The sequence below is a fragment of the Pipistrellus kuhlii genome, unplaced genomic scaffold (genome assembly GCF_014108245.1).
Source record: "Pipistrellus kuhlii isolate mPipKuh1 unplaced genomic scaffold, mPipKuh1.p scaffold_m20_p_2, whole genome shotgun sequence".
NCBI classification, from domain to species: Eukaryota; Metazoa; Chordata; class Mammalia; order Chiroptera; family Vespertilionidae; genus Pipistrellus; species Pipistrellus kuhlii.
In genome coordinates, this window is record NW_023425515.1 from 79809282 (window position 1) to 79835508 (window position 26227).

Below are 26227 nucleotides of genomic sequence, written 5' to 3' on the forward strand. Positions count from 1 at the left end.
AAACTTCCATTTAGAAACTTAAAAGAAAAATGGGCATCCTTGAGGATATCTAAAATAAGTGAATGATGTATGCAATTTGAACTAAATATAGAAAATAATGTGTTTGGAATAAAGGAATATGTCTTGTAAATCTTTAATAAATTGTCAGTGGGTAAAAAGAAAGTTCCATCTTTCAATGTCTATTTTTAACTCTAATAAAATAAACTAAATGCATAGACAATTCAGTAATGTCCAACAGATAACTAAAATTCAAATTTTATTTTCCATATATATTGGGCAATTTTTTTTTCCTAACAAGGCTTTACTGATAGATGAATTGCAAATGAAAACCCTGTAAGAATGTTTGTAAGGGTTGTACATGACATATTTTAAGTGCCACTAAGTACACATTGAATACTTTGTGAGTATATAGGCATATCAACATGCAAGTGTCATGTACCCAATATTACAATATGCATTTTGTTTTTTGAAAACATTAATGATAACAGCAGATTCAATAACTGTGCAATATGCTTGATTTGTATGGATCTTCTTTATAGCACATAATTTTTATGCTGCCATAAATATACCCATCCAAAAGTTATGAATTTCATATCATATAAATAGAACATTTTATTTTTGAAGCCACATCACTGGGGACACCTGCATTTATTAAATACAATTTTTAGAGATAAGTCTTTAAGTTATTTTTAACATGGCAGACTTGTTTCAATGTTGGTTGTATTTAAATATTTATGATAAAAATGGAGCTTTCTTGAGGGAATATTTTTTGGTTGAATGAAAAGCAAAACAACCAATTCACAAATACTGATGTGAACTGAATATGAAGAAAATGGATTAGTAATCCCAAACTCATACATCCTTGGGTTACTACTTAATTGCATCATTGAATCTACAATAGGTACAACAGTTACAGTTAAAAAATTGTAAAGAGCTTAACATTTTATACATTTAAAAGGAGGAAGAGTACTAGTTTTGAAAAAAATGTCTAAATTATTTTTCTATTTATGAGAGTCCTTCAGTACATTAGAAACACAGAGAAAAGCAAAAAGGATAAAGAGATAATTCAGTTTACATTTTATAGTTTTTTTCTAACCAACTGGTAAACACTGCTTTCAATCATCAAATATTTTATTGCATATAACTTTCACCATCAGCAAATTTAACGAGAAAAGTGACTACTAGTATCGTGTACAAAGAAAAGCATCTGAAGAAAGAAAACATCTGAGGTTGACAGTACTGTGTGTAAGAGAAGTGTACTGTGGCGATGAGACCGCACTTGAAAGTCCGTGTAGGAATCACTGCTGTTCTGACCCTGGATGTAGGAAAAGTGCTTAAGTGCTGAGCCCTGGTAGATTTTTCTTTTGCCCCTGCAATCTTCAAATATCTTTTAACTTGTCTTCTTTTGAAATATACAGCATATTTCATAGAGGGGAAATAGTGGGTTTATTGTTTTTGTTTTTTTACATCTTTTTCACATTTGGGCCCATTCTCTTCCAAATAACCATACATTTCTTGTAACTAGCATATACCTATACTAGTATATGTGTGTGTGTGTATATATATATATATATATATATATATATATATATATATATACAAGTATATAAATATATATACATATATACACATATATGGAAGAGATTATAAAGATAGGATCAAATAGTATTTATAACATAACCATATAACATAGAAACATCTTAGACTTCAAGCATATATTACAGATTTGGGGTCATAATTTGATTTTATTCTCATATTCATTTTTTTTCTAGAGGAAGATCTGCTTTTAAATGTTCATTTCATTTTAGAATAATTAAATTACATAATTTGAAAATTTCATATGTCTGTGCACACAAAATAAAATGGACACTGTGGCAATACTTTGCATTCATTATTTAGAGGTTATTTGTTAATATGGAGGCAATCTTAAATGCTTAAAATTTTGTCTCACATAGATAACACTGCTTGGGAAAATAAATTATATTTATAAAGTTTTACTTAAAAGCATAGTATTACTCACAAAGAAATTGCATTTTAAATTTAAATAAATAGATTGAACTACAAAGTGTTGCCATTTAAATTATTTTAATAAATCAACACAAAGATATTACATTGAAATATTAAATAGGCATGAGAAGATCTGTCCTTTTATAGTTGCAATATTTTGCCTACAGAAAAAGTTAATAATAGAAAAGGAAAACAAATGCAGATCCATACAACCCTGAATACACTAAAACAAGTTGGCTTTTGAGAATTCCCGGGTGTGGGGAGCAGACTGTTACAAGAGCCCCTAAAGAATGCTTCCTGGGATATCTTTTAAATCATCTTTTCTTCTATTTGTATTGAAGTGTCATAGCCCATGTTAAAAGTGAGAGGTAGAAGGGTTATCATAGGTATGCATGGCAGAGAACTTACCAGCTGTATTCAATAATGATTGCATTCAATATTGATAATGCTGATGAGTTTAGAACCCATTCTTATATTTTGTTCCCCTTAGATCAGTTTATAATCTTTTAACTTTCAATCCATTGCCTTTCAAAGGATATAAGTGCAAAGGGCATGTTTGGGGTAGAATAGGGAGAGAAAGGGAGAAATAAATTTTAAAAAAAACAAAGATAAAAAAATTCTAATGAAATTTAGTGACTTTACCTGTTAAAGGTAACCTGTGTATTTGATTAAATAATTTGTACTTATAATAAGGGTGTCACAATTCATTAAACATACACACATTTCAAAGAAAGTTTAAAAATTCTAAATTGAATTAGATATAAATCAATTTTTTCCCTCTCCAGTAAGGCTAAAACTAAGCCAAATAATTTTATTGTGTTACATTAATTATTAGGAAAAACAAAACAAAACAACAACAACAACAAAAACGTAATGTGCCACTGAGGCAGTTATATTTTAAATTAATGATTTAGCATGTAGAAGGTGAAGATTAGCAACCTTTTGGATCTCCTGGAAAATTCTTTAAGTCCCTCTGCATTAAGTATCCAGCAATTGAATTGCAGATATTGCACTGAGTATATTTCAATATTGCCAGTGTATATTTCAAAAGAAATTCTATTATCTACACTAATATTTCCTCTTTCCCAATATTCAAAATGCATATTATAATTACATGGGTTTCAAACATCCATACACAGCAAGTACAAGATACTTACATGTACGTACACTGTAGTTACCTATATTTTGCATAGTTTTTAGTGTGTACTTTGTGCCACTTAAAAAAAGCATTACTCAATAATTGTTATTAGGTGTTTTATTTATTTCAGCTGTCATTGACAGATTTTTGTTTGTCCATTTTGTTTTGTATATTTATCACAGGTTACACTTGCAAAGGGGGATAATATTGGGCATTTATAGAGGGCTCTGAGTAATTAGTAATATGACCAGTAAGTTGTAGTAAGATATGAAGTTTTCCATTTCTCCACAGTTAAAAATCTAATGTAAAATTTCATATTTATCATTTATTAAATTATTCTTTAAGGCCAAAGAAAAAGGAAAAATGTTTTAAATGTTCCCCTTGGTAACACTTTGCAATAAGTGGCACTATATCACACGATAACTGCTATATTACATGGAAGAACCGTCACTGTCACAGCTGCTGTACATGTGCCTATATGGTATCTCAATGCTATTACAGTCATGAGTAAATAACTACACGTGAACTTGTCTTTTAATTGAGATATTTATATATTTTTTACAAAAAATAAAAATAAATGAAGTGTTAGCTTCTTTGCCATATTTAGGAGGAAGTTTTCTTTCTCTGTTTTTATTTATTTATTTATTTTAATTGTGGGGTTTCAATGAAAGATTAAGCTTCTTGAATCAATATCAGATCATCCAGTTTCTAGTTTAAATGCCAATATCAGGTTCCTTAAACTGCTTCTTGAATTCTCTGTTAAAGAAAACAAGTTGAAGTCAATCATCAATCAATCAATGTCTTTCTCCTCTCACACACATGAACTTAAACACACCCACACATGCCTCAATACTCTGCTCATGCTCTCTGTCTTTGTTCTTGGACTCACAAACTTTTCTTTTTCTTCCTAATCTTGATAATTGTTCCATCTAGGGCACTCAAAAATGGAAATAAAGAAAAATACTGCTTATACTTTTTTGATGAAGGACAACCATTTTACATTGTAAACAGTACACTGGCAGAGAATAGCTACTTTGGGTAAAAAATAATGTTCATATCCTACTAGGGTGTGTGTGTGTGTGTGTGTGTGTGTGTGTGTGTGTTCCATAGCTATTATGCTCACTAAGCAGAGACAGAATTTGGCTCTGTGGGTATGAGTGTGCATATTTCATATGTTGCAATTAACATGGGTCCATTTAAAAATGTTATTTCATTTTATTTTAAATTTTATAGAAATAAGCAGCTGTTATATTTTATTTATTTTGTTTGGTGGAAATAAAATAATTTTTAAAATTGGGAAATATAATTCCTTTGCTATTTTTTTCAGTAACTAAAAACAATACTAATTCAAATTTATCTATTGAACTGGCAAAATGTTTGATTAAAACCCAGAAATCATAATATACCAGTTAGTTAGTTTCTTTTTAATACTTCTAATGATTTTCTACATTACTCCAAAGGATTAATTAATCAAAAATCTTGAAATGGATCCCTAATTTTACAGTGTTCTAAATAATGGGAACAATTTAGCAGTTGGAGCAAAGTAGAATATAGATGAAATGAAGAGAGATGTAAATACATCCATAAAGAGTAGCAATTTTGTAAGTGCATCCTGAAATTGGGCTTTAAATAGTAATTGATGATGTAGTTTATATAACTTCTGCAATAAGAACCTTTTCATTTTTTCTAACAGGATGAATTTTTCTTTGTGGATTCTTTCTAAAAGTTATGCGTTGAAATAGATGAACAGTTTATAAACCTATTCTAGTTTCAATGTGTCTAGTAGCACCTACCGGATTCTCTCAAACTACCACACTATATTAACATATTATTGCATTTTTCCACAGATGGTATGAATTGAACTGTAAAAACAAGCATGCAATCACATCAATGCAGACTTATTTCCTTAAAATGTCATACTGTATATGATTTATTATGTTAACACTCAACCACATCATATTATTTATGTTCTGTATATTCTGAAAAAGTGCTGCTTGACTGACATCATCCTTTTTCTTTTGTAAGAAATCAACAAGATAAATGTTTCAACAATAAAAAAAAACAATTTAAAATTCAAACATCTTTAAAGAATTTAAACTTTTTTGATAAGTAATCTAAGATACAGCACCCTTGTCTTCCATTTGATATTAACACTTTATGTCGTACTTGAACATTCTCATTTCCCCCATATGAATTCCAAGATATTTTTAAAACCATAGGACATCATGCTTTGACATCACAAGTATAACTTCCGTATTATCATATTTGTTTTCTTCTTAAAGGTGCAATGCTTGTAAATGGGAAAATAATTTTTACCTAACTGGATTTTTAATCTTTAGCAAATAACAAATGTAATGAGAACTAATCTAACAATATTGTTATTTACTTGAAGAAATAATATAACTTTAGATAACTCTGTGTCATATTTAAGAATACAGCATTTCTTAATGGTTAAATACACCAAAATTCAGAAATAATCCAGAGAAAGAGACTTTCACCTTCGAGGTAAAAGAATGGCAGAAATTCTCTATCACTCATTGTTTCATAAGTTTGTACCTCAAAATGCATAGACAGGAATTTAATATAAAGAATTAGTTCATTTATACAGAAAACATATCTTAAACACTTCTTTTTGGCAAACCAACATAGGCAAGCAGCTCTGGAACTGCCAAATGAAAATTTGTAAAATTTTAACAAACGAAGAGTTTATTTTTAGGTTATTCTATTGTGGTTGTAATTTAAAACCTGAGGCTGTGCACTGGTTGTTAGCTTAAAATTACCTTTCCTTATAACATTGTGCTTCCATTGTATAACAAATAAAAATTAACAAGAACTAGAAAAATTTGTTGTTGAACAGTGCTAGGACATACAGACAAAATACTAATACATGTTATCTACTTTAATATTGGTTTAAGTAATATCTAAAGGGATATAATGGGCATTAGAAAATGCTTACTTATGATTGAATTACCTACAGCCAAAAAGTTAAATATGTATCAAATAATGTGTAATTGGATTTATTATATGCACTATATACAGATACTAAAATGTTTCAAAATTGTGCCCTATGGATATTTCAATTTTGTTTAAGAAGGTGAGTTCTTGTGAAGCAAATAAATTACAGAATCAAATCAGAGCAATGAATGAAATCTTTGTGATTCCCAAAGCAGTAAAATGTTTGTAACAGTTTATTGGTAAACAGCTAAAGTAACCTAATGATGGGAGCTATATAATTATATAAGATACCATGACATGATTACAATTCGTACACATGGCTCCTGTATCAAATGCTATATTTTAAAATAGCAAATTGATGCAGCTTTACCAGTATATATCACAAACAGTCCAGAGCTATACTATAGTGTTTTCCATTTGTGTTTCCTAGGGCATATATTTCTAAGCATGTCCTTGAATAGAGACATGTAGAAAATATTGTCTGTAAACCTCTAATGTCTCATTAAATTTAAGCACATTAGCTCGTCATCTAATCCTGTTTCTTGTGAAAGCTGTCCGATAGCAAACTGACTAAGTCCATGACTTAAAGAGGGTGAAAAATGAGGGGTAAAAACAAAAACAAAACTCTCTGCATACATTTTTCAATGCATAAAAACAACTCAATTATCATGATCCAAGGAAATGATTAACATTGTTAAGGCTGTATATTCAAGCACTGTATGTTAAGAGAGCAATGGTGTGGAATTTAGGCAGTAAGAAATGTCCTGCATTATGAATGGTACGGTAATTAAAGAAGGATGCTTTCGACAGCTGATTGCTGGTATGCACTGGCTACGGATAGCAGTACGGTATGGAAGTTAATAAAGGAAGCAGAAGATGGTAGAAATGAATTCTGAAAGATGATAGCCAGTTTTCTCCAGCAGCCAGCCTGGTAAGTAAAACTTGGAATCTTGGCCTGCATTTTAAATGAAATACTCTTTTTTCTCTTCAGCATTGACTTGGCTGCCTTCAGCATTGATAATGGCTGTGTCAGCATCTGGTGCATCTTCAGCTCCTTTAGCTTCATTTGTTAAATATGTTCCTGCGGGTATTGGAAGAAAAATGTGTTAGTTCAGTGAGACTGGTAAATAGCCAGCATTAAAGCCGCATTGATTTAGGAAGGAACTTATGCCAGATGTTTCACATGTTAGAAATTATTCTGAGGTGTAATAAACCACACAATTTACCCTTCTAAAGTTGCACACTTTCTTTCCGCTTTTAGGTAAACCTTGTAGAGGAAGCTGTGGCCAGGTTAACTACAGGTAACAGCCAAGCGGGAGTGGGTAATGAATACTTTGATTTCTTTAATGATGGATACAGACCATGTGATCCATGCAGCTGTAGCAATCAGGGTCTTTTGTTAAGCAGTTGATAATGATCACATCAAATGTGTCACCATTCCTTTTGGTAACTCCATTTAAAAGTAAATTATATCAAGGGTTTGCTACCTAGCCCATTACAAAAAAGAAACACATATTATTCTCACTAAAATGACCACACGTGTGTCCATAAATCTACAAACAAAAACAATAACCAAAAGCTTAATGTTATAGTTGAATTTCAGTTATAGAAATAAATTATAAACTTGCTTCTGTTTTTGATTTTCCAGACATGATTTACTCTGTGATCTTTGGCTTTGGTTAAACATCATTTTGCTAAGCATACTTAATTTTATTTAGTTTGTAAATATGGTTTTAGTACTTATTTTAGAGAGAAAAGAGAGAAGGAGAGAGAGAAAAAAAACATAGATGTGAGAAGGCAACATTGATCAGCTGCTTCCTGCACGTGCCCTACTGGGATCTAGCCCACAACCGGGCATACCCTGATGGGGAATCGAACAGGTGACCTCTCCCTGCATGAGACAATGCTGAATGAACTGAACCACACTGGCCAGGACAAAGCCAACTTAACTTCACAGCTAAGTAAAAGAATCGAGAATTCCCTGAAATAGTTTAGTTTAGTATTCCTTGAAATAGTTTAGTATTTAGATGTCTCTCTCTCTGTCTCTCTCTCTCTCTCTCTCTCTCTCTCTCTCTCTCTCTCTCTCTCTCTCTCTCTCTCTCTCTCTCTCTCTCTCTCTCTCACACACACACACACACACACACACACACGTACAGTCATATATCATGGTAAAGCAATTATTTAGAATATTTGTGTCAACGTTAACAACACTATTAAAAACAACCCACCTTTATGTCTTGCCAGGTATCGACCAAGCAGAAATATAGAACACAGAGTGACAAATACAACTACAGCCACTATTCCTCCTATAAGAGCATGATCAGGACCAGCCTGGCCAGCCAGAGCATTGGGATCTAGCAAAGAGAAGAAAATATTGTGTAAGTTAGTGTTATTAGTCATACAGTACACATCTGCATTAGAATGAGTTATTAAAAATTACCACATTTCTATTAAAATAATGCTTCATTAACATGTAGTACACCAATCATCTAGTCAACAAATATGTATAGTGTATCTATAATGTACAATATACCTGGGGATACAACATTTCTCCCATCAACCACTGTTGCTTTTGAGTTTTCACTTTAAAGAGAAAATGGATAAACATACTCATGATTTTGCATAGTTTTATGCCTTTTGATCCTCCTCTTCTTCATCTAAAAATATCTATGTGCATATTTTTTGGTAACATGAACACAGTTATACTATTTTTTAAATGTAATTATGTCATGGAAAAGGATGGAGCTGGAGATGATAACCTGGAATTTATCTTTATTTAAATGCTATTTAAAGCTATGAAAGTTGATAAACTTCTTAGAAGAGTGAGTCTAGATAAAAGAAAAGGTCTAAAAACTGAGCCCTGAAAAACTCCCATATTTAAAATCCCAAAAGAGGAAGTGCTTCCAGCAGAGCAGACTGAGAGGAGATAGTGGGGCAGCAGAAAGGATCCTGGAGAGTATGCTGTAGAGGAGGGTGCTACTGATTGTGTTAGTATTATTGACAGAAGGAGGTGAATGAATGCTCAGCATGGAGGATGTAGTGCATGTTGGACTTGTAGTTATAGAGGAGGTGACTGGAAAGATACAGATTAATGATATGCTTTTACATTCTGCCTTTAGAAAGATATTACAGGAAAGAAACGAGCACAGTTTCTGTCCAGTTTTCAAACAGAGATCTAAGAGATCAAAAGAAAGCCCAATCATTGTGATATTGAAAGTCTGAGAAATCTGTTTATAGAAGTCACACAGTAAGGAATAAAATGAAATGAAGCTTTGGGCCACAAAATCTGCCAACGCTCGGCACCTAAAGCAAGGAACAATTTGAAAGTATGGCCTATCCTTCCAAGTCAGCTGTTGCAGATATCACCATAGTAGCTGCTTATAGTCTAAAGAGGGGTTTAGAGGGGGAAGATATAAAGAAATAAGTTAGGCTTCACAACTATACCTTTAAATCTCAGAGGGAAGTTGAGGATGAGAGGTTGGAGGGGGAAGAAATTAACCATATAACTTATATGCATATATGCATAACCCATGGACACAGACAATAGAGTGATGAAGGTCTATGGGTAGGCGGGAGCGGGATGCAGGGGATCAATGGGGAAAAGAAGGGGACATTTGTAATACTTTCAACAATAGGATAATTCTTTAAAGGCATTACCAATGGGCAAAGATTGTTCTGTGTTGTTGTTTTTCTACCATAGAAATATAATCATAGACCTAAAAAAATTATCTTGAGTGTGGTTAAAGGCACAAAAATATGGCACTTTGATTAGAAGTCTACTGTGGTTTTAATAGAACTACTGTGCCCCAAAACATATGTCTAGATAGGAAAAAAAAAAACAAAAAAAAAAACAAAACTCTGACTTTTTGAAACTTAATTCTTTGGACTCCCAAATTTTAAAGGAAGCAAGAGGTAGACTATAAAAGCTATTTAGACTCCATAAAGGTCAGATTCTGAAACCCTCACTTCACATGAGGTCAAGGAGAATGACTGATCGGGTTGAATTTTCCATAGGATAGAATTGTGGGAAGTAAAAAAGAATGAACAGAAGAGAATCCAGTTTCTCCAATGAACTGTAATTTTTGCCAAGGCAGAGTGATCTTTTAATGCCAGTCTGGCATGTTTCCATAATTGCTATGGATCAGTAACTACTCAGTGTTTACCATTCTTCCTCTATATTAAGAAGTTCTTCAAAGAACTTGCATGCATATATGCACTGCCCACGGGTAGTGAAAGCCTGGGTGGGCTGGAACTCGGTGGAGGAGGGCAATAAGGGGAAAAGGGGAGGGAGGGGTCATATGTAATACTCTCAACTATAAAGATTTTTGAAAAGCACTCCCACCCCTCTTGACTCAGTTCTAACACTGTGTTTTGTATATGGTTGGAGAGGAGCATTAGTCTTTCGATCATTTGTTCCTTAGCTAATGCACACAGATATGATGAAGACCATTGAACATATCAGTGATCTTCATCTTTGAGTTGGTTATACTGGCTTGTCTATTTGGATAGGGAATGACAGTGGTTTGTGTGAGGGAACAAACATGAACAAATATTTGGTGATCAGAAGGGTATATTGGAGCAGAGATTTCTAGCTGATAACAAACTCGTTTCCTATTCTTTCAGTTCACAGATCTAAACATTTCCAATCTCTCTTACAATTGAATGTAACCATGTGATTTGTGTTCTAGGCAATTGAATGAAAGCCCAGACATGTAATCCTGCTGAGCAATCTCGGGAGATACAAGCTGAGAGAGAAAGACAAGTATCACATGGTCTCACTTATATGTGAAATCTAATGAACAAAATAAACAGATGCACAAAATAGACCCAAAGGTATAGAATAATATGGAAGAGAAGGTGGAGGTGGGAGCATGGGGAGTGATTAACTCGGGAACATGCGTATATACACACAAACAATAGAGTGGTGAAGGCCTGGGAAGGAGGGGTTCCCCAGGTCAATGGGAAAATAAACAAAGAAACAAGCAAACGAGATATCTAATACTTTCAACAAGAAAGAAAAGAAAAAATAAAATAAATAAGAGAGCCACAAGAATAAGGTAATGGGTCAATAAATCTCCACCTGGAAGAAATTACCCAACTAAGAATATATGAATTGAAATGCTTTAAAAGAATGGGGGGCGGGCTGTTACTAAAAAACAATGAGCATTAATTGGTTAATCTGTTATAGGAGCTATTGTTAATTTAGCTTTCTATTATATATTTATTGAATTTTTTTAAATTTCTGGCATTGGCTGTAAATCTGAAAACAAACAAAACAGGTGAGAGGGGCCAAACATAAACCTGCCTTGCCTCTAAATTACCTGTTTGTGTTCCTTGCTTAGATACTTTAGAATCACTTTCACACTCCACCTCTTGCTCAGGTCCCCAAATACAGGTAGTCAAAATTCATATCCATTTTATTTCCTGAATATATCTCAGAACTAAACATTCTTTTGGGAAACTGAGAAATCAGATTAGTTTATTTGCTTTGGTTCATGAAATTTTTTTCTACTCCAAATTTGAAGAATAATTATTCTTTTAATTTCTTCTTTGGAATTCAATTTGTGCACTGGTAGAAACTCCATATTTTATGTTGTGTATATATCATTCCCTCCATCCTATTTTAAAATGATTTTATCAATTTACATTTTGATTTAATTATATTTTCCATGTTTATCCTCCTTTTAGTTTATTTCATTTTCTGCCATTTCTCATTCCTTCCAAAAGGTCTTTATCAATTGTGACTTTGGTTTAACTCTGCTCTCTGTTTAACCCATTCTGTGCTTAGTAGATGTTTTTTAATTTTTTTATAATACTGACAACAAAAAGTTCTTATTTTCTTCACTTAGTATAATAATTATTTTTAGACATCTTGTAAAATGTTTTTACTTTGTATGCATACATTATTTTTATTTTATTATTTTTTTCCATTGAGTGCAATTAAAAAACTACTAGTCTTAATAAATGAATTTGGCAATGTAGCAAGACACAAAATTGACATCCGGAAATTCATGGCGCGCTCTCTCTCTCTCTCTCTCTCTCTCTCTCTCTCTCTCTCTCTCTCTCTCTCTCTCTCTCTCTCTATATATATATATATATATATATATATATATATGCCTAAGAGACTGGCCAACTGGCTGACCAGCCAACCAGCCAGTAGCTATGACACTCCCTGACTTCCAGGGGGGCAGAGAATCAGTGCAGGAGCTGCCAACTGACAGCAACTTTGTAAAGTGCCCTCTCACACTCCGTGACCCCTCAGGGGATGTTGGACTGCTTGCCTTGGCCCAATCCCTGCAGGCCAGGCTGAGGGACCCCAGTGGTGCACAGATCCATGCACCAGGTCTCTAGTACATCAATGATGAACTCACAGAAAGAGAAACTAAAAAAAAAAATTCAATTTATGATTGCAACAAAAGCATAAGATATGTAAAAATAAACTTAACTAAGGAGGTAAAATACCTGTATTTAGAAAACAATAGGATATTGAAAAAAGAGACAGAGGAAGACATAAACAAATGGAAAAAATATACCACCACGTTCATCGATTGGTAGAATTAACATTATTAAAATGTCCATATTACCCAAAGCAATCTATAGATTCAATGAAATTCCCATTAAAATACCAACAGCATATTTTACAAAACAAAACAAACTCTCCAAACATTCAAATGGAATAAAAAAAGACCCCAAAGAGCCCCAACAATCCTGAGAAAGAAGAACAAAGTTGGATGGATCATAATTAAAAATTTACCACAGCATAGTATTGTATTGTGTAGATATACCACTGTTTTCTAACCCACTAATCTGCTGATGAACACTTAGGCTGTTTCCAAATATTATATTTTGTAAACTGTGCTACTATGATCATAGGGGTACATATATCTTTCTGATTGGTATTCCTGTTTTTGGGGGGATACATTCCTAGAAGTGGGATTACTGGGTCAAATGAGAGTTCCAGTTTTAGTTTTTTGAGGAAATTCCAAACTGTTTTCCACAGTGGCTGAACTAATCTGCATTTTCACCAGCAGTGCATGAGCGTTCCTTTTTGTCCACATCCTTGCCAGCACTTGTTCTTTGTTGATTTGTTCATAGCCATTCTGACAGGTGTGAGATGGTACCTCATTGTCATGTTAATTTGCATCTCTCAGATGATTAGTGAGTTTGAGAATATTTTCATATGTCTCTTGGACTTCATAATGTACCCTATAAAAAAAGTATCTATGTAGGTTCTTTGTCCATTTTTTTATTTGATTGATTATCTTCCTTTTGTTAAGTTTTATAAATACCCTATACATTTTGGAGATTAAGCCCTTATAGAAGATAAAACTGGCAAATATGTTTTCCCATCTACTTTCTTGCTGGTTTGTTGATGGTTTCTTTTGCTGTGCAGAAGCTTTTTATTTTGGTAATAGAGGCTCCATGCATGAAATTTGTGCATGGGAATGGGTGTGTTCCTCAGCCTAGCCTGCATCCTTTCCAATCTGGGATTCCTCTCACAATCTAGATCTTCTGGCTTCCAAATGCTTGCCTGCCTGCCTTCCTGATTTCCCCTAATCACTTCTGCTGGCTAGCCTGATCATCCCCTAACCATTCCCCTGCCAGCCTGATTGATGCCTAACTGATCCCCTGACAGCCTTTTTGCCCCTAACTGCCCTTCTCTACAGGTCTGGTCACCCTGAAGTACCCTCCCCTGCTGGTCTGATCACCCCCAACACCCCTCTCTTGCCTGCCTGGTCTCTCCCAACTGCCCTCCCCTACTGGCCATCTTGGAGTGGCCATCTTGTGTCCACATGGGGGTAGCCATTTTTGAACACATGGGGGCAGCTATCTTTATGTGGGAGTGATGGTCAATCTCCATATCACTCTTTTATTAGATAAGATAGAGGCCTAGTACCTGGGAGGAGGCCAGCTTGTTTGCCCTGAAGGGTGTCTCAGATCAAGGTGGGGATTTTCTTGGGGGGTGGGACAGCCTAGGTAAGGGGCCTTTGGTGGTTTGCAGGCCATTCCATGACCCCAGTGACTCAAGCAGAGGCCCTGGTATCTGGGATTTATTTATCTTCTACAATTGAAACTTTGTAGCCTGGAGCAGAGCCAAGTCTTCTGCTTGCTCTGTTGTGGCAACCATTTCTGTTGGGATTTATTTATCTTCTTTTTTTTAATATATATTTTATTGAGTTTTTACAGAGAGGAAGAGAGAGGGATAGAAAGCTAGAAAGATCGATGAGAGAGAAACATTGATCAGCTTCCTCTTGCACATCCCCTACTAGGGATGTGACTGCAACCACTGTACATGCCCTTGACTGGAATGAAACCTGGGACCTTTCAGTCTGCAGGCTAAGGCTCTATTCACTGAGCAAAACCGGTTTGGGCTATTTATCTTCTATAATTGAAACTTTGTATCCTTAAGCAGAGGCCAAGCTAGGCCAGGGCTGCAGAAGCTTGGCTTCCTCCACCTCATGGGGTAACCTTAGCCTCCTGCTCTCTCCAGCTCTGGGGCTGCTACCATTTTTGTTGGGATTTATTTATCTTCTATCATTGAAACTTTGTAGCTTTAAGTGGAGGCCTGGGCCATCCAGGGTGTGCGGAAAACTTGGCTTCCTCCATCGTCTGGGAAACCCTAACCTCCCTCCTGATCTCTATGGCCACAGCCATCTTAGTTGGGTTAATTTGCATACTCACTCCTGATTGGTAGTGGGCATGGCTGTTGGGTGTGGCTTGTGGGTGTAGCAGAGTGATGGCCAATTTGCATATTGCTCTTTTATCAGATAGTATAATCCCATTTGTTAATTTTCTCCTTAGTTTCCATTGCCCTAGGAGCTTTATCAGTAAAGATATTGCTACCACATATGTCTGATATTTTTCTGTCTATGGATTCTCCTAAGACTTTATAGTTTCCTATCTTATGTTTAAGTCCTTTATCTATTTTGAGTTTATTTTTGTGTATGGTTTAAGTTGGTAGCCTAGTTTCTTTTTTTTTTTTTTAACATGCATACTTCCTATTTTCCCAACATCATTTATTGAAGAAATTATCTTGACTGGATTGTATGATCTTGCCTCCTTTGTTAAATATTAATTGAGCATAATGGCTTGGGCAGATTTCTGGGTTCTCTGTTCTATCCCATTGGTCTATTTGTCTTTTCTTGTGCCAGTACCAGACAGTTCTGAAAACAGTGGCTTTGCAAATAGTGTGATATCTGGTATTATGATCCATCCAACTTTGTTCTTCTTTCTCAGATTGTTGGGGCTCTTTGGGGTCTTTTTTTATTCCATTTGAATGTTTGGAGAGTTTGTTTTGTTTTGTAAAATATGCTGTTGGTATTTTAATGGGAATTTCATTGAATCTATAGATTGCTTTGGGTAATATGGACATTTTAATAATGTTAATTCTACCAATCGATGAACGTGGTGGTATATTTTTTCCATTTGTTTATGTCTTCCTCTGTCTCTTTTTTCAATATCCTATTGTTTTCTAAATACAGGTATTTTACCTCCTTAGTTAAGTTTATTTTTACATATCTTATGCTTTTGTTGCAATCATAAATTGAATTTTTTTTTTTTTTAGTTTCTCTTTCTGTGAGTTCATCATTGATGTACTAGAGACCTGGTGCATGGATCTGTACACCACTGGGGTCCCTCAGCCTGGCCTGCAGGGATTGGGCCAAGGCAAGCAGTCCAACATCCCCTGAGGGGTCACGGAGTGTGAGAGGGCACTTTACAAAGTTGCGGTCAGTTGGCAGCTCCTGCACTGATTCTCTGCCCCCCTGGAAGTCAGTGAGTGTCATAGCTACTGGCTGGTTATATATATATATATATATATATATATATATATATATATATATATATATGGAGAGAGAGAGAGAGAGAGAGAGAGAGAGAGAGAGAGAGAGAGCGCCATGAATTTCTGTCAATTTTGTGTCTTGCTACATTGCCAAATTCATTTATTAAGACTAGTAGTTTTTTGATGGAGTATTTATGGTTTTCTTTGTATAGTATCATGTCATCTGTTAATAGTGACAGTTTTACTTCTCTTTTTTCAATTTGGATGCCTTTTATTTCTTCTTCTTGTCTGATTGTTATAGTAGTATGTCAAACAGGAGTGGTAAAAGTGGGCACCACTCTCTTGTTTCTGTTCTTAGGGGAAATGGTTTTAATTTTTGCCCATTGAGTATGATTTTGGTTGTAGTTTGTCAAATAAGGCTTTTATTATATTGAGGTATTATCCTTCTATTCCCACTTTGCTGAGAGTTTTTATCAGGTAATGATGTTGTATTTTGTCTAATTCCTTTCTGCATAAATTTATATGATTGTGTGAGTTTTGTCTTTCAATTTGCTTATGCGATTTCTTTTAGTGAATCACCTATAACTGAGTTGTGCCTTGCATTAGATGCTGTACTGCTTAATACTGCTGGTCTCTGTCTACTCACACACCAGTGTTTCTTAGCAGATGAGATGTTATAATTGATGTCAAGAACATCAGATGAAATTAATCTTGGAATGAAACTAGGTTGTGTGTTATTTATACAAATAAAAAAAAGTAGTAGCATGAAGCAGAAAAGTAGCTGAAAGCTTTTCAAGTGGAAGAAATTGCTCACAAAACTGTGGGTTTACAAATTGTTTATACCAAACATTAAACCACTTATTGTTATTAGTTTGATTTTTGGCCTGGATTCTTAGCCTTCTCATCTTTATAATGTGAATACTTTTATTTCCAGGATAGTCAAAGACGACATGCATAACTGTACATAAAGGGCTTAGAAGAATGTTTCACATGTATAATGTAAGCATTATCTAAATGTTAGTTATATGGGGGATGGGAAAAGTGGCAAGTATAAACTTCTGAGTAGAGAAATATTGTTTTCTTTTCTTTTCTCTATGGATTAAGATATTACATATGTGTCCTTATCTCCCCATTGCCCTCCACCACACTCCTGTTCATGCAATCACCCCCTAGTGTCTATGTCCATTGGTTATGCTTATATGCATGCATACAAGTCCTTTGATTGATCTATTTTCCTCACCCCCACCCTCCCCTGCCTTTCCTCTGAGTTTTGATGGTCTGGCTGATGTTCCTCTGTCTATAGATCTGTTTTTGTTCATCAGTTTATATTGTTCATTATATTTCATAAATAAGTGAGATCATGTGATACTTATCCTCCTCTGATTGGCTTATTTCACTTAGTATAATGTTCTCCAGTTCCATCCATGCTGTTACAAATTGGAGGAGTCCCTTCCTTTTTAAAGCAGCTTAGTATTCCATTGTGCAGATGCACCACAGGTTTACTCCACTCATCTGCTGTTGGGCACTTAGGCTGTTTCCAAATCTTAGCTATGGTAAGTTGTGATGCTATGAACATATGGATGCATATATACTTTATGATTGGTGTTCCTGTTTTCTTCAGATGCATTTCTAGAAGTGGGACACTGGGTCAAAGGGAATTCCATTTTTACATTTTTGAGGAAACTCCATACTGTTTTTCCACAGTGGCTGCACCAGTCTGCTTTCCCACCAGCAGTATATGAGTTTCCTTTTTCTCTGCATCCTCACCAGCACTTGTCCTTTTTGATTTGTTGATAACCATTCTGACAGGTGTGAGATGGTATCTCATTGTCATTTCGATTTGCATATCTCAGATGATTAGTGACTTTGAGCATGTTTTCATATGGCTCTTGGCCTTCCTTATGTCCTCTTTGGAAAAGTATCTATTTAAATCTGTTGCCCATTTTTTGATTGGGTTTTTTATCTTCTTTTTGTTAAGTTGTATGAGCTCCCTGTAAATGTTGGAGATTAAACCCTTATTGAGATAACATTGACAAATATGTTCTCCCAGGCAGTGGGCTTTCTTTTTGTTTTGTGGATGGATTCTTTTGCTGTGCAGAAGCTTTTTCTTTTATCAGGATTTTATGTGGTTACTGTGGATCATTCTAAGTGTCTGAATATTTGAGAGATGGAGGGCAATATCAATAGAGAAAGATTTCTATAGCATGAGATTGAACAAAATGAATGTGGTCAGAATCTGATAAATGAAGATTAAATGAGAGAATAATTTATTGATATTTAATCTGTGCCAAGGTTCTGTATTATAAATGGCTTATTTTATTCAATGTCTGCAAAATGTGTTGACTCAGAAAATCATAGCTATTATTAATATAAAGATTGATAAACTGTGGGACAGCTTGCCTAAGCAAGTTACTGGAATAATTTTTGAGCAGTTTTAAAAATAATTATGAAAGTCAGTTTTTAGGCTGTGTCAGATAACTCCTATTTGGAGAATAGCAGTTTGTGGAGGTAATTTCTATTGCCTCCTTACTTAATTATATTATCTTTTCTTCCATTAAAGAGAGGAATTCAATCCCCATTTTTGCTAAATGATCCGTGTAGTGTTGTTTCTTCATCCTATAATAATTTATTTTTCCATCCATGTATGCAAAGTCCAAACAACAGTGACCAGTCTCTCCATGTAAATTAGCCCTGAAGTTCTTTATTTTTCCTCTTGAATTAATTGACTTGCTTTAGTTTGTTTTCACCCAAAGATAAGTATTCTTGAAAATAAAGTTGAATCTTACACTTGCAATATAGCTGCAACAACATTTTCATACAGTTCTTAGGCCCCCCCAAAAAATCAAGCAAGTGAATGGATATTATTGAATTCTAATACTGAATTCCAGAAAGAACTTAAGTCTTTAAAGATTGCAATTTGCTGTGCTGAATCCTGAATTGCTATTCCTTTGTAGTATTAAATGATTTGTTCAAATATAATAACACTACTACTATGTAAATATTTTAGCAAATTTTTTAAGTAAAATGACTCATGCAGATATGTTTTTAATGCTTCAGATAATTTGATTCTAACATTAAATTTGATTTTTTTTTCTATGTACTTTCCCCTCTTTAACTAGAATAATACCTCAGAAAGAAGGTCACTATTATAAACCATTAAATTTAGTTATACATAATTTATAGAGGGAAAGTATACTGTCCTTTATCTGTATATGTCATTAACAAAGTCCCTGGAGAGAACTATATCACTATATTTACTCAGGGGTCATCTGTTATCATCTAATTTTATGTACAATTATTGTCTCTGACAAAAATATTTAAGAATAATTTCTATAGTATAGAAGACATGAAAATATATTGTTCTTTGTATGTATGATTTCCACAAAATTTTAACTATAAAATAATGAGTATATGATGGGAAGGGGGTCGAGGGGAGGTAGAAAAAGGTAAAAGGGGAATAAATTGTAATGGAAGGAGACTTGACTTGGGGTGGTGAACACACAATACATTATGCAGATGAGATATCATAGAATTATACACCTGAAACCTATATAATTTTATTAACCAATGTCACCCTAATAAGTCCAATCTAGACATTTTTTTAAAAAAAAAGTGCATAGGGACTCTCTATGAGCTCTAAATTAAGTCTATGTAATACAACGGGTTTACAATAATAGGAAGAGAAATCCCAGCAACCACAACACTTAGCCTTTCCACTAAATATATATATGTGTGTGTGTGTGTGTGTGTGTGTGTGTGTATATATATTTACTGCACCATAAATTTGTTTCTATGTCAAGCTGATAAACAACAAATGCCATTACAATTCTCTATGTACTTAGTATAATATAGCACACATATTTCCTATTCGGAAAGATTTTGACAATAAGCATAAAATCGCTGTTGTTTTTATTTGTTTTGTTTCCAGGTTGTTTAGGTTAAAGAGTTAATCAATTTTTAAAATTATTTAGCAAGTGGAATGTGATTATCAGAGCTACAAAAGTGAAGTGTTGCTGCATCTTACACTAATTTCATTAACTTCCCTCCAGCTTCTTTCTTCTGAGAACTGTCCGTCTTAAGCTATGTTTGTCATTTTTTATGACTCATTTTCTCTAACTATATAAAATTGATAATAGTAACTTGTGTCATAAATAGTTAATAATGTACTGGGCCCAAATAAAATATAGACTTGAATAAGATACTCATTCAATGAGAATAAAAATCTAAGTAGAAATGTTCTCTGATAAGATACCTTTATTTTGGGGTAAAATAGGTTCTAGAATTATTCCCATCATTTCCCTGGTCTATCTTTACTGAACTCAGAACTATAGTTTCTTGAGTACTTCCAATGGGGAAATTTCTCAGTTCTGAAGAATTTGAACAATTCAGAGAGTACTCTCTACCAGGAGAACAGTGTAGCTATTAGGGTTAAGGGCCCTTCACATAATGTTTCACCTCCTTTAACACTGACATCCAAATTGGGGTGGGGGAGCTTGCCAGGAGAAAAGGGAAAGAAATGAAGTTTTTAAGGTTACCTACACAATCAAAGGAAAATCAGTGTGAATTTTTGGTAAATAAGTCTAAAATGTTATTTACTGCTTGAAAATTTCAGCTAAATTTTCCATTAGGCATGTGCCACAGAGTATAATTGTCCTGCATTAAACAGTAGTCTCTCTAAGATCAGAAAAGATCTGAAATAACATGACACTCAAAATTATAAGACCCAAGTACTAGTTTCAGTTTGTCCTCCTCTATTTCACTTGTCTTCTTCTATTATATATATATCTTCTCTGCCATCCTCAGTGAGTTATTGTTGAAATCAGTTTATATGGAATCTGTGCATATTCTTCACATCCAATAGGCGCTTAATAAATGTAATGTGAATCAAATAATGAGATTTATAATGCTAGAAACTGTAAACAAACCTGTATTTTATATTGTTTATTTTCAGGAAAAATATATTCAAATTCATTCTATAACACCAATTTCTTTTATATTTATATGATCTGTAAAAGCTACTGTTTTTTCTTCAGTTGCCTCATATCATCTAACTAGGGACTGTTCTGCCTTAATTCAATAATACATAAAGTCTTGCACATCACTGGCCTCAGCCTACACATATAGAATGAATAAATGGGAACTACTACTGAAAAGGAAGACAAATGACTTGTATATGACATTACCATATGTCTATTTGGCAATGTGCTCTGTGCAAATATAAAAAGATGAATTTAAGTATTTTTAAGCAGTAAGCAGACTAGAAGTTGCATAAATTACATGCAATGTTTTCTGCAGAAGGGTAAAATCTAGACTTAAACATGTTTCTTTTAAAATTAAGCTTAAAACAAGATAACTGAAAATAATTAAGTATGCTTTTAAAGGAAACAGTAATAGGACAGATTTATTTTTAAATACAAGAAAGATATAAAGACTAAATGCTTGTCAATGAGAATATTTATAATGCTGAACATTAAAAAGTTTAGTCTGTACCAATTATTTATAATGTCTGTCCATATGCAGAAATTATTGTAATAAAATAGTCTCATGTGGAAACATATTTATTATGAGTCAATACAAAAAAAAAAATACCACTACTGCTAAAATAATTTCTCTTTACAAATCTAAAATGCATACTATGTTACTAGTCAATTCATCTGAACAAATTATATATCAATACTTTTTTGAATTTATTATTCTGGTGCTAATTATAATATTTATATTGACAATGCTTATATTGGGTCGGCAACTAAGTAATTGCGGGTTTCACACATATATGGCTTCAGTTGAATTTTTAGGTTTGCAGACGTAGTACAAATGTAAAACACATTTTGTTATTTGATAGTTGGCTATTCAGCTGTTAATCAGTAAAAAAAGTTTTTTGATCTGTTTTGTAGTTTTCGTTTGGCGTTCGTTGAAAAATGGAAAATCAAAAGGAACATTTTCGTCATATTTTGCTTTTTTATTTCTGCAAAGGGAAAAACGCATCGCAAGCTCATAAAAAGTTATGTGCTGTTTATGGTGACGAAGCCTTAAAAGAACGGCAGTGTCAAAATTGGTTTGCCAAATTTCGTTCTGGTGATTTTTCACTCAAAGATGAAAAACGCTCTGGTCGTCCAGTTGAAGTTGATGACGCCCTAATCAAAGCAATAATCAATTCGGACTGTCACAGTACAACACGTGAGATTGCAGAGAAGCTTCATGAATCATACATGCATTGAAAATCACTTAAAACAACTTGGCTATGTTCAAAAACTTGATACATGGGTTCCTCACGTACTGAAAGAATCACAGTTAACGCAACGCATTAGCAGCTGCGATTTGCTAAAGAAACGTAATGAAAATGATCCATTTTTAAAACGACTGATAACTGGCAATGAAAAATGGGTTGTTTACAACAATATCAAGCGGAAAAGATCGTGGAGCAGGCCAGGTGAACCAACTCAAACAACATCAAAAGCTGATATTCATCAAAAGAAGGTTTTGTTATCAGTTTGGTGGGATTACAAAGGAATTGTCTACTTTGAACTCTTACCACCCAACCGAACGATCAATTCTGATGTCTACATTGAACAACTAACGAAATTAAACAATGCAGTTGAAGAAAAGCGGCCCGAATTGACAAATCGAAAAGGTGTTGTATTCCATCATGACAATGCAAGGCCACACACATCTTTGGTCACTCGGCAAAAATTAATGGAGCTTGGTTGGGATGTTTTGCCACATCCACCATATAGTCCTGACCTTGCACCATCTGATTACTTTTTGTTTCGATCTTTACAAAACTCCTTGAATGGTAAAAATTTCAATAATGATGAAGATGTCAAATCGTACCTGATTCAGTTTTTGGCTAATAAAAACCAGAAGTTTTTTGAACGTGGGATTATGATGCTGCCTGAAAGATGGCAAAAGGTCATTGATCAAAATGGGCAATACATTACAGAATAAAGTTATTTAGTTCCATGAAAAAATTGTCTTTGATTTTCTTTAAAAAATCCGCAATTACTGAGTTGCCGACCCAATATAAGTGTTTAAATCCATTGTGAATGGTCATTGAACCATATTCCTAGTTATCATAATAAATATGTTTAGAATTTAATATTAATTTCCTTTCTATACACCCTTTAAGAGCGATGATTACATACTAGTAGGAAAGGCTTGTGAATATTTTAAATATTAAAATCTTAAGCTAACTGGAATCTCACTGTTTCTTTTTCAAATATTAAATTATGTTAAAATAAAAAGCAATGCAACTGATATGTAACCTAACCTCTCTTGCTTCAGTTTCCACATACACTGAGTGGCCAGATTAAATGTATATATATAATAGGCATGATGCATGAATGGGTCCGGTCAGCCTGGCGAAGGGGAGGGAACATAAATGGGTCAGGTTAGCATGGCCAGGGGGAGGGAACATGGGCAGTTGGTCGGCCTGCCTGCTGGTCAAACTCCTGGTTGAGGGATAATTTGCATATTAGTCAACTATACAACTATAGAAAAAATTTTGAAAGAAGGATATACACTGAATGGCCAGATTGTTATTTGTTCAGAGATCATAATAATCTGGCCACTCAGTGTATATAGTGATATGAGCCACACATAACTTTTCCATGGAATGAATGAAGTAATGCATGTAAAAGTCTTATTAAAAAACTTTTTCCATAAAATATGGCAATATTGGTTAATATTTATTAAAGCTTTATTCTTATCACTATTACTTGTTTTAATGAGTTAACTCCTTTTATCCACAACTCAATCACACAAAATAGTTACTATTATCATACAAAATTTAGTAGATTTTAGAGTAAATACGAAATAAATGTTTTTGTTGTAACTTAGGTACCAAATTCCAAAATAAAAACAGACACAATTGCAAAATGAATTAGACTTATGTGAGCATATTTTCATTGAAGGAAGTGAAAATTCGAATAGATGGCTGAAAAGAAATATTCACGTGAACAGCTTTCCTAGGTTTCAGGAGGGATTCCTTTCCTGAGATTTCTCTCTTGGTGTTGATTCTCTTTTGAGGCCATTGCATGAGGAGAGTGGAAGAATAACATCAAAGTCCAAGCATTACTGAGTTTTCTTCTCACCCACGACTCAGAACTTATTTTCCAAAATGGCTAAAGCTGTAATATATGGCTAGATTTGGCAAGTTCACAAGTAAATATATTTATATCCAAAGGCAGTGTAGAATATTTATTAAGAATTCAAATTATCTCCTTACAGAAGATTCAGTCTCTTAATTTAATTAATGAGTTATAATAAAAAATTCACTAAGTATCTAGAGTTCTATATTATAGAAAGCAATGCATAATGTCATTCCTGACTCTATTTACTTACTCAACTATAAAAAAAACTTTGAAAGAAGGCTGTATCAAATTTAGTAGTTTATTTTTTAATAATATGAATTCTGAGGAAAATATTAGTGTGAGGAAACAACGTAGTTAATTCATGGAGATTTGGGTCCATTGTACATATTTGCATATTTAATATCTGTCATGGACTGCTTTATCCTGACCACCATTAATAATTTAATGGTCAGATAGCATCCAGATCTAGACACTGAGTGTGATAGAAGTCATATGCATGTTTATGAATATAAATAAACTCCATTGTTTCAAAAATAAAGAAAAATAAGTTTGCACAAAACATAAATATAACATGCTTAAATTATGACAATGCATTCAATTTAAACATACATAAAATTTAAATATTTCATCAATTAAGGAACCATGTTTTTAATTTTAAGAAATAAGTACTCAAAATGAACTAACTAAGCCTGTAACTAATTCTTCAGTGGAAATTGACCTAAACATTAATAAGTGGCAGACATACCTATAAAATACTTCTGCCCAGGAAATTAAATATGAAGTATAATTATTTGTAAAATTTTGTCCTACATCATAATTAAAAATCACTGGGCATAAATTCCTGTTATGCATAAAATATAATTATTCATTTTAATAATTATTACATAGTACTTTGTAGTCCAAGCATATGAATGAAAAGACCTAACTGAAAGCTCAAATGTAATTTCAACTAAACTGAAGAAAAATTTAAATGGCAACATTAAAATACCTGCATTCTATTTTCTAAACTATATCTTATGGTCATAAAAATAGATGCCTCAAACCTTTTTAAAGTGGCATCTAGTATCTAGAATTTTAATGAAAGAGCTTTCTGACTTTCCTCTACTTAAGCAATACACATACAATTTAGAGCACATGTGTCAAACACAAGGCCCGCGGGCCAAATCCGTCCCGCCAGGCCTCGCAATGTGGCCCGCACCGCGCTGTCATCACTGCACTCCGCTGCGTTTCCATCACAATGACAGTTTATGACTGTTCAGTAAACCATTCGGCCCGCGATTTAGGCTGGATTTTAGATTTTGGCCCCTTCTCTGATTGAGTTCGACACCCCTAATTAGAGGAAGAAACTATGTCTTTCATAAATATCATTAATTGTATAATCATAAAGAAATCATAATCTAAGTGTGACTGGAAACCTAATGTAGTCATAATCATTATTCCAAGTTCAGTATTAACTGTTTATATTTCTATTTCTATAATAGATGGAGTGTTGTTTAATTCTTTCTTGTTTTTTCCACCTCCACATAAAATCACTTTTTCTGCAATATTTTGTAGAGTTTGTCTCTCTTCAAGGGTTCAAATTGTCTTGAAAGATAACACATCAAGAAAATAACAAAGAGCTAAGTTATTTCCTCAAGGTCATATAGTAATGCTATACCTCAGCACCATAAATTATGTTAATATCTGTTCTTCCACTTTGTTCATTGACTCATAACTTTTTATTATGTTTTTATTGATTTCAGAGAGAGGAAGAGGGAGGTAGAGAGAAGTAGAAACATTAATGATGAGAGAGGATCATCATTGACTACCTCTTGCACACCTCCTACTGGGAATCAAATCTGTAACCCTGGCACTTGTTCTGATCAGGAATCAAATTGTGACTTCCTGGTTCTTGCTCAACAACAAGCCCAACTTTTTTTTTTTTTTTTCCCCCAACAAAAGCTTGTTTTATTTTTTACAAATGCAGAAACAGAAATTTGCATGCTTTGTAACTATTGCCTCAAAGCAAAATTTCTATATACAGTGCTTTCTGTTCTAACAGCAGATAATCCTAAATATGTATCCATAGTGCAATATTGGCTCATCAGGGTCCACCTTGTATATACTCTGTCATTTAAAGAAACAAAATGATTAGTCAAACCAGAATTGTCTTTGTCTAGGAAGTTTTTTAAAAGGTATATAGTTTTTTTTTTAATATATTTTATTGATTTTTTACAGAGAGTAAGGGAGAGAGTTAAAGAGTTAGAAACATTGATG

General features: G+C 33.7%; 1 protein-coding gene across 3 annotated transcripts in view; it reads right to left on the minus strand.

Moving 5' to 3' along the window:
• Positions 1-3308: 3308 nt before the first annotated feature.
• CADM2 (cell adhesion molecule 2) overlaps positions 3309-26227 on the minus strand; it is a 1125034-nt gene continuing 1102115 nt past the window's right edge. For all 3 annotated transcript variants that reach the window (XM_036445003.2, XM_036445004.2, XM_045584061.1), the window contains 2 exons: positions 8329-8454; positions 3309-7181 (listed from right to left, as the gene is read on the minus strand). In XM_036445003.2, the coding sequence (XP_036300896.1) occupies positions 7063-7181; positions 8329-8454 (245 nt within the window). In that variant the 3' untranslated portion in view covers positions 3309-7062. The remainder of the gene's footprint in view (positions 7182-8328; positions 8455-26227) is intronic.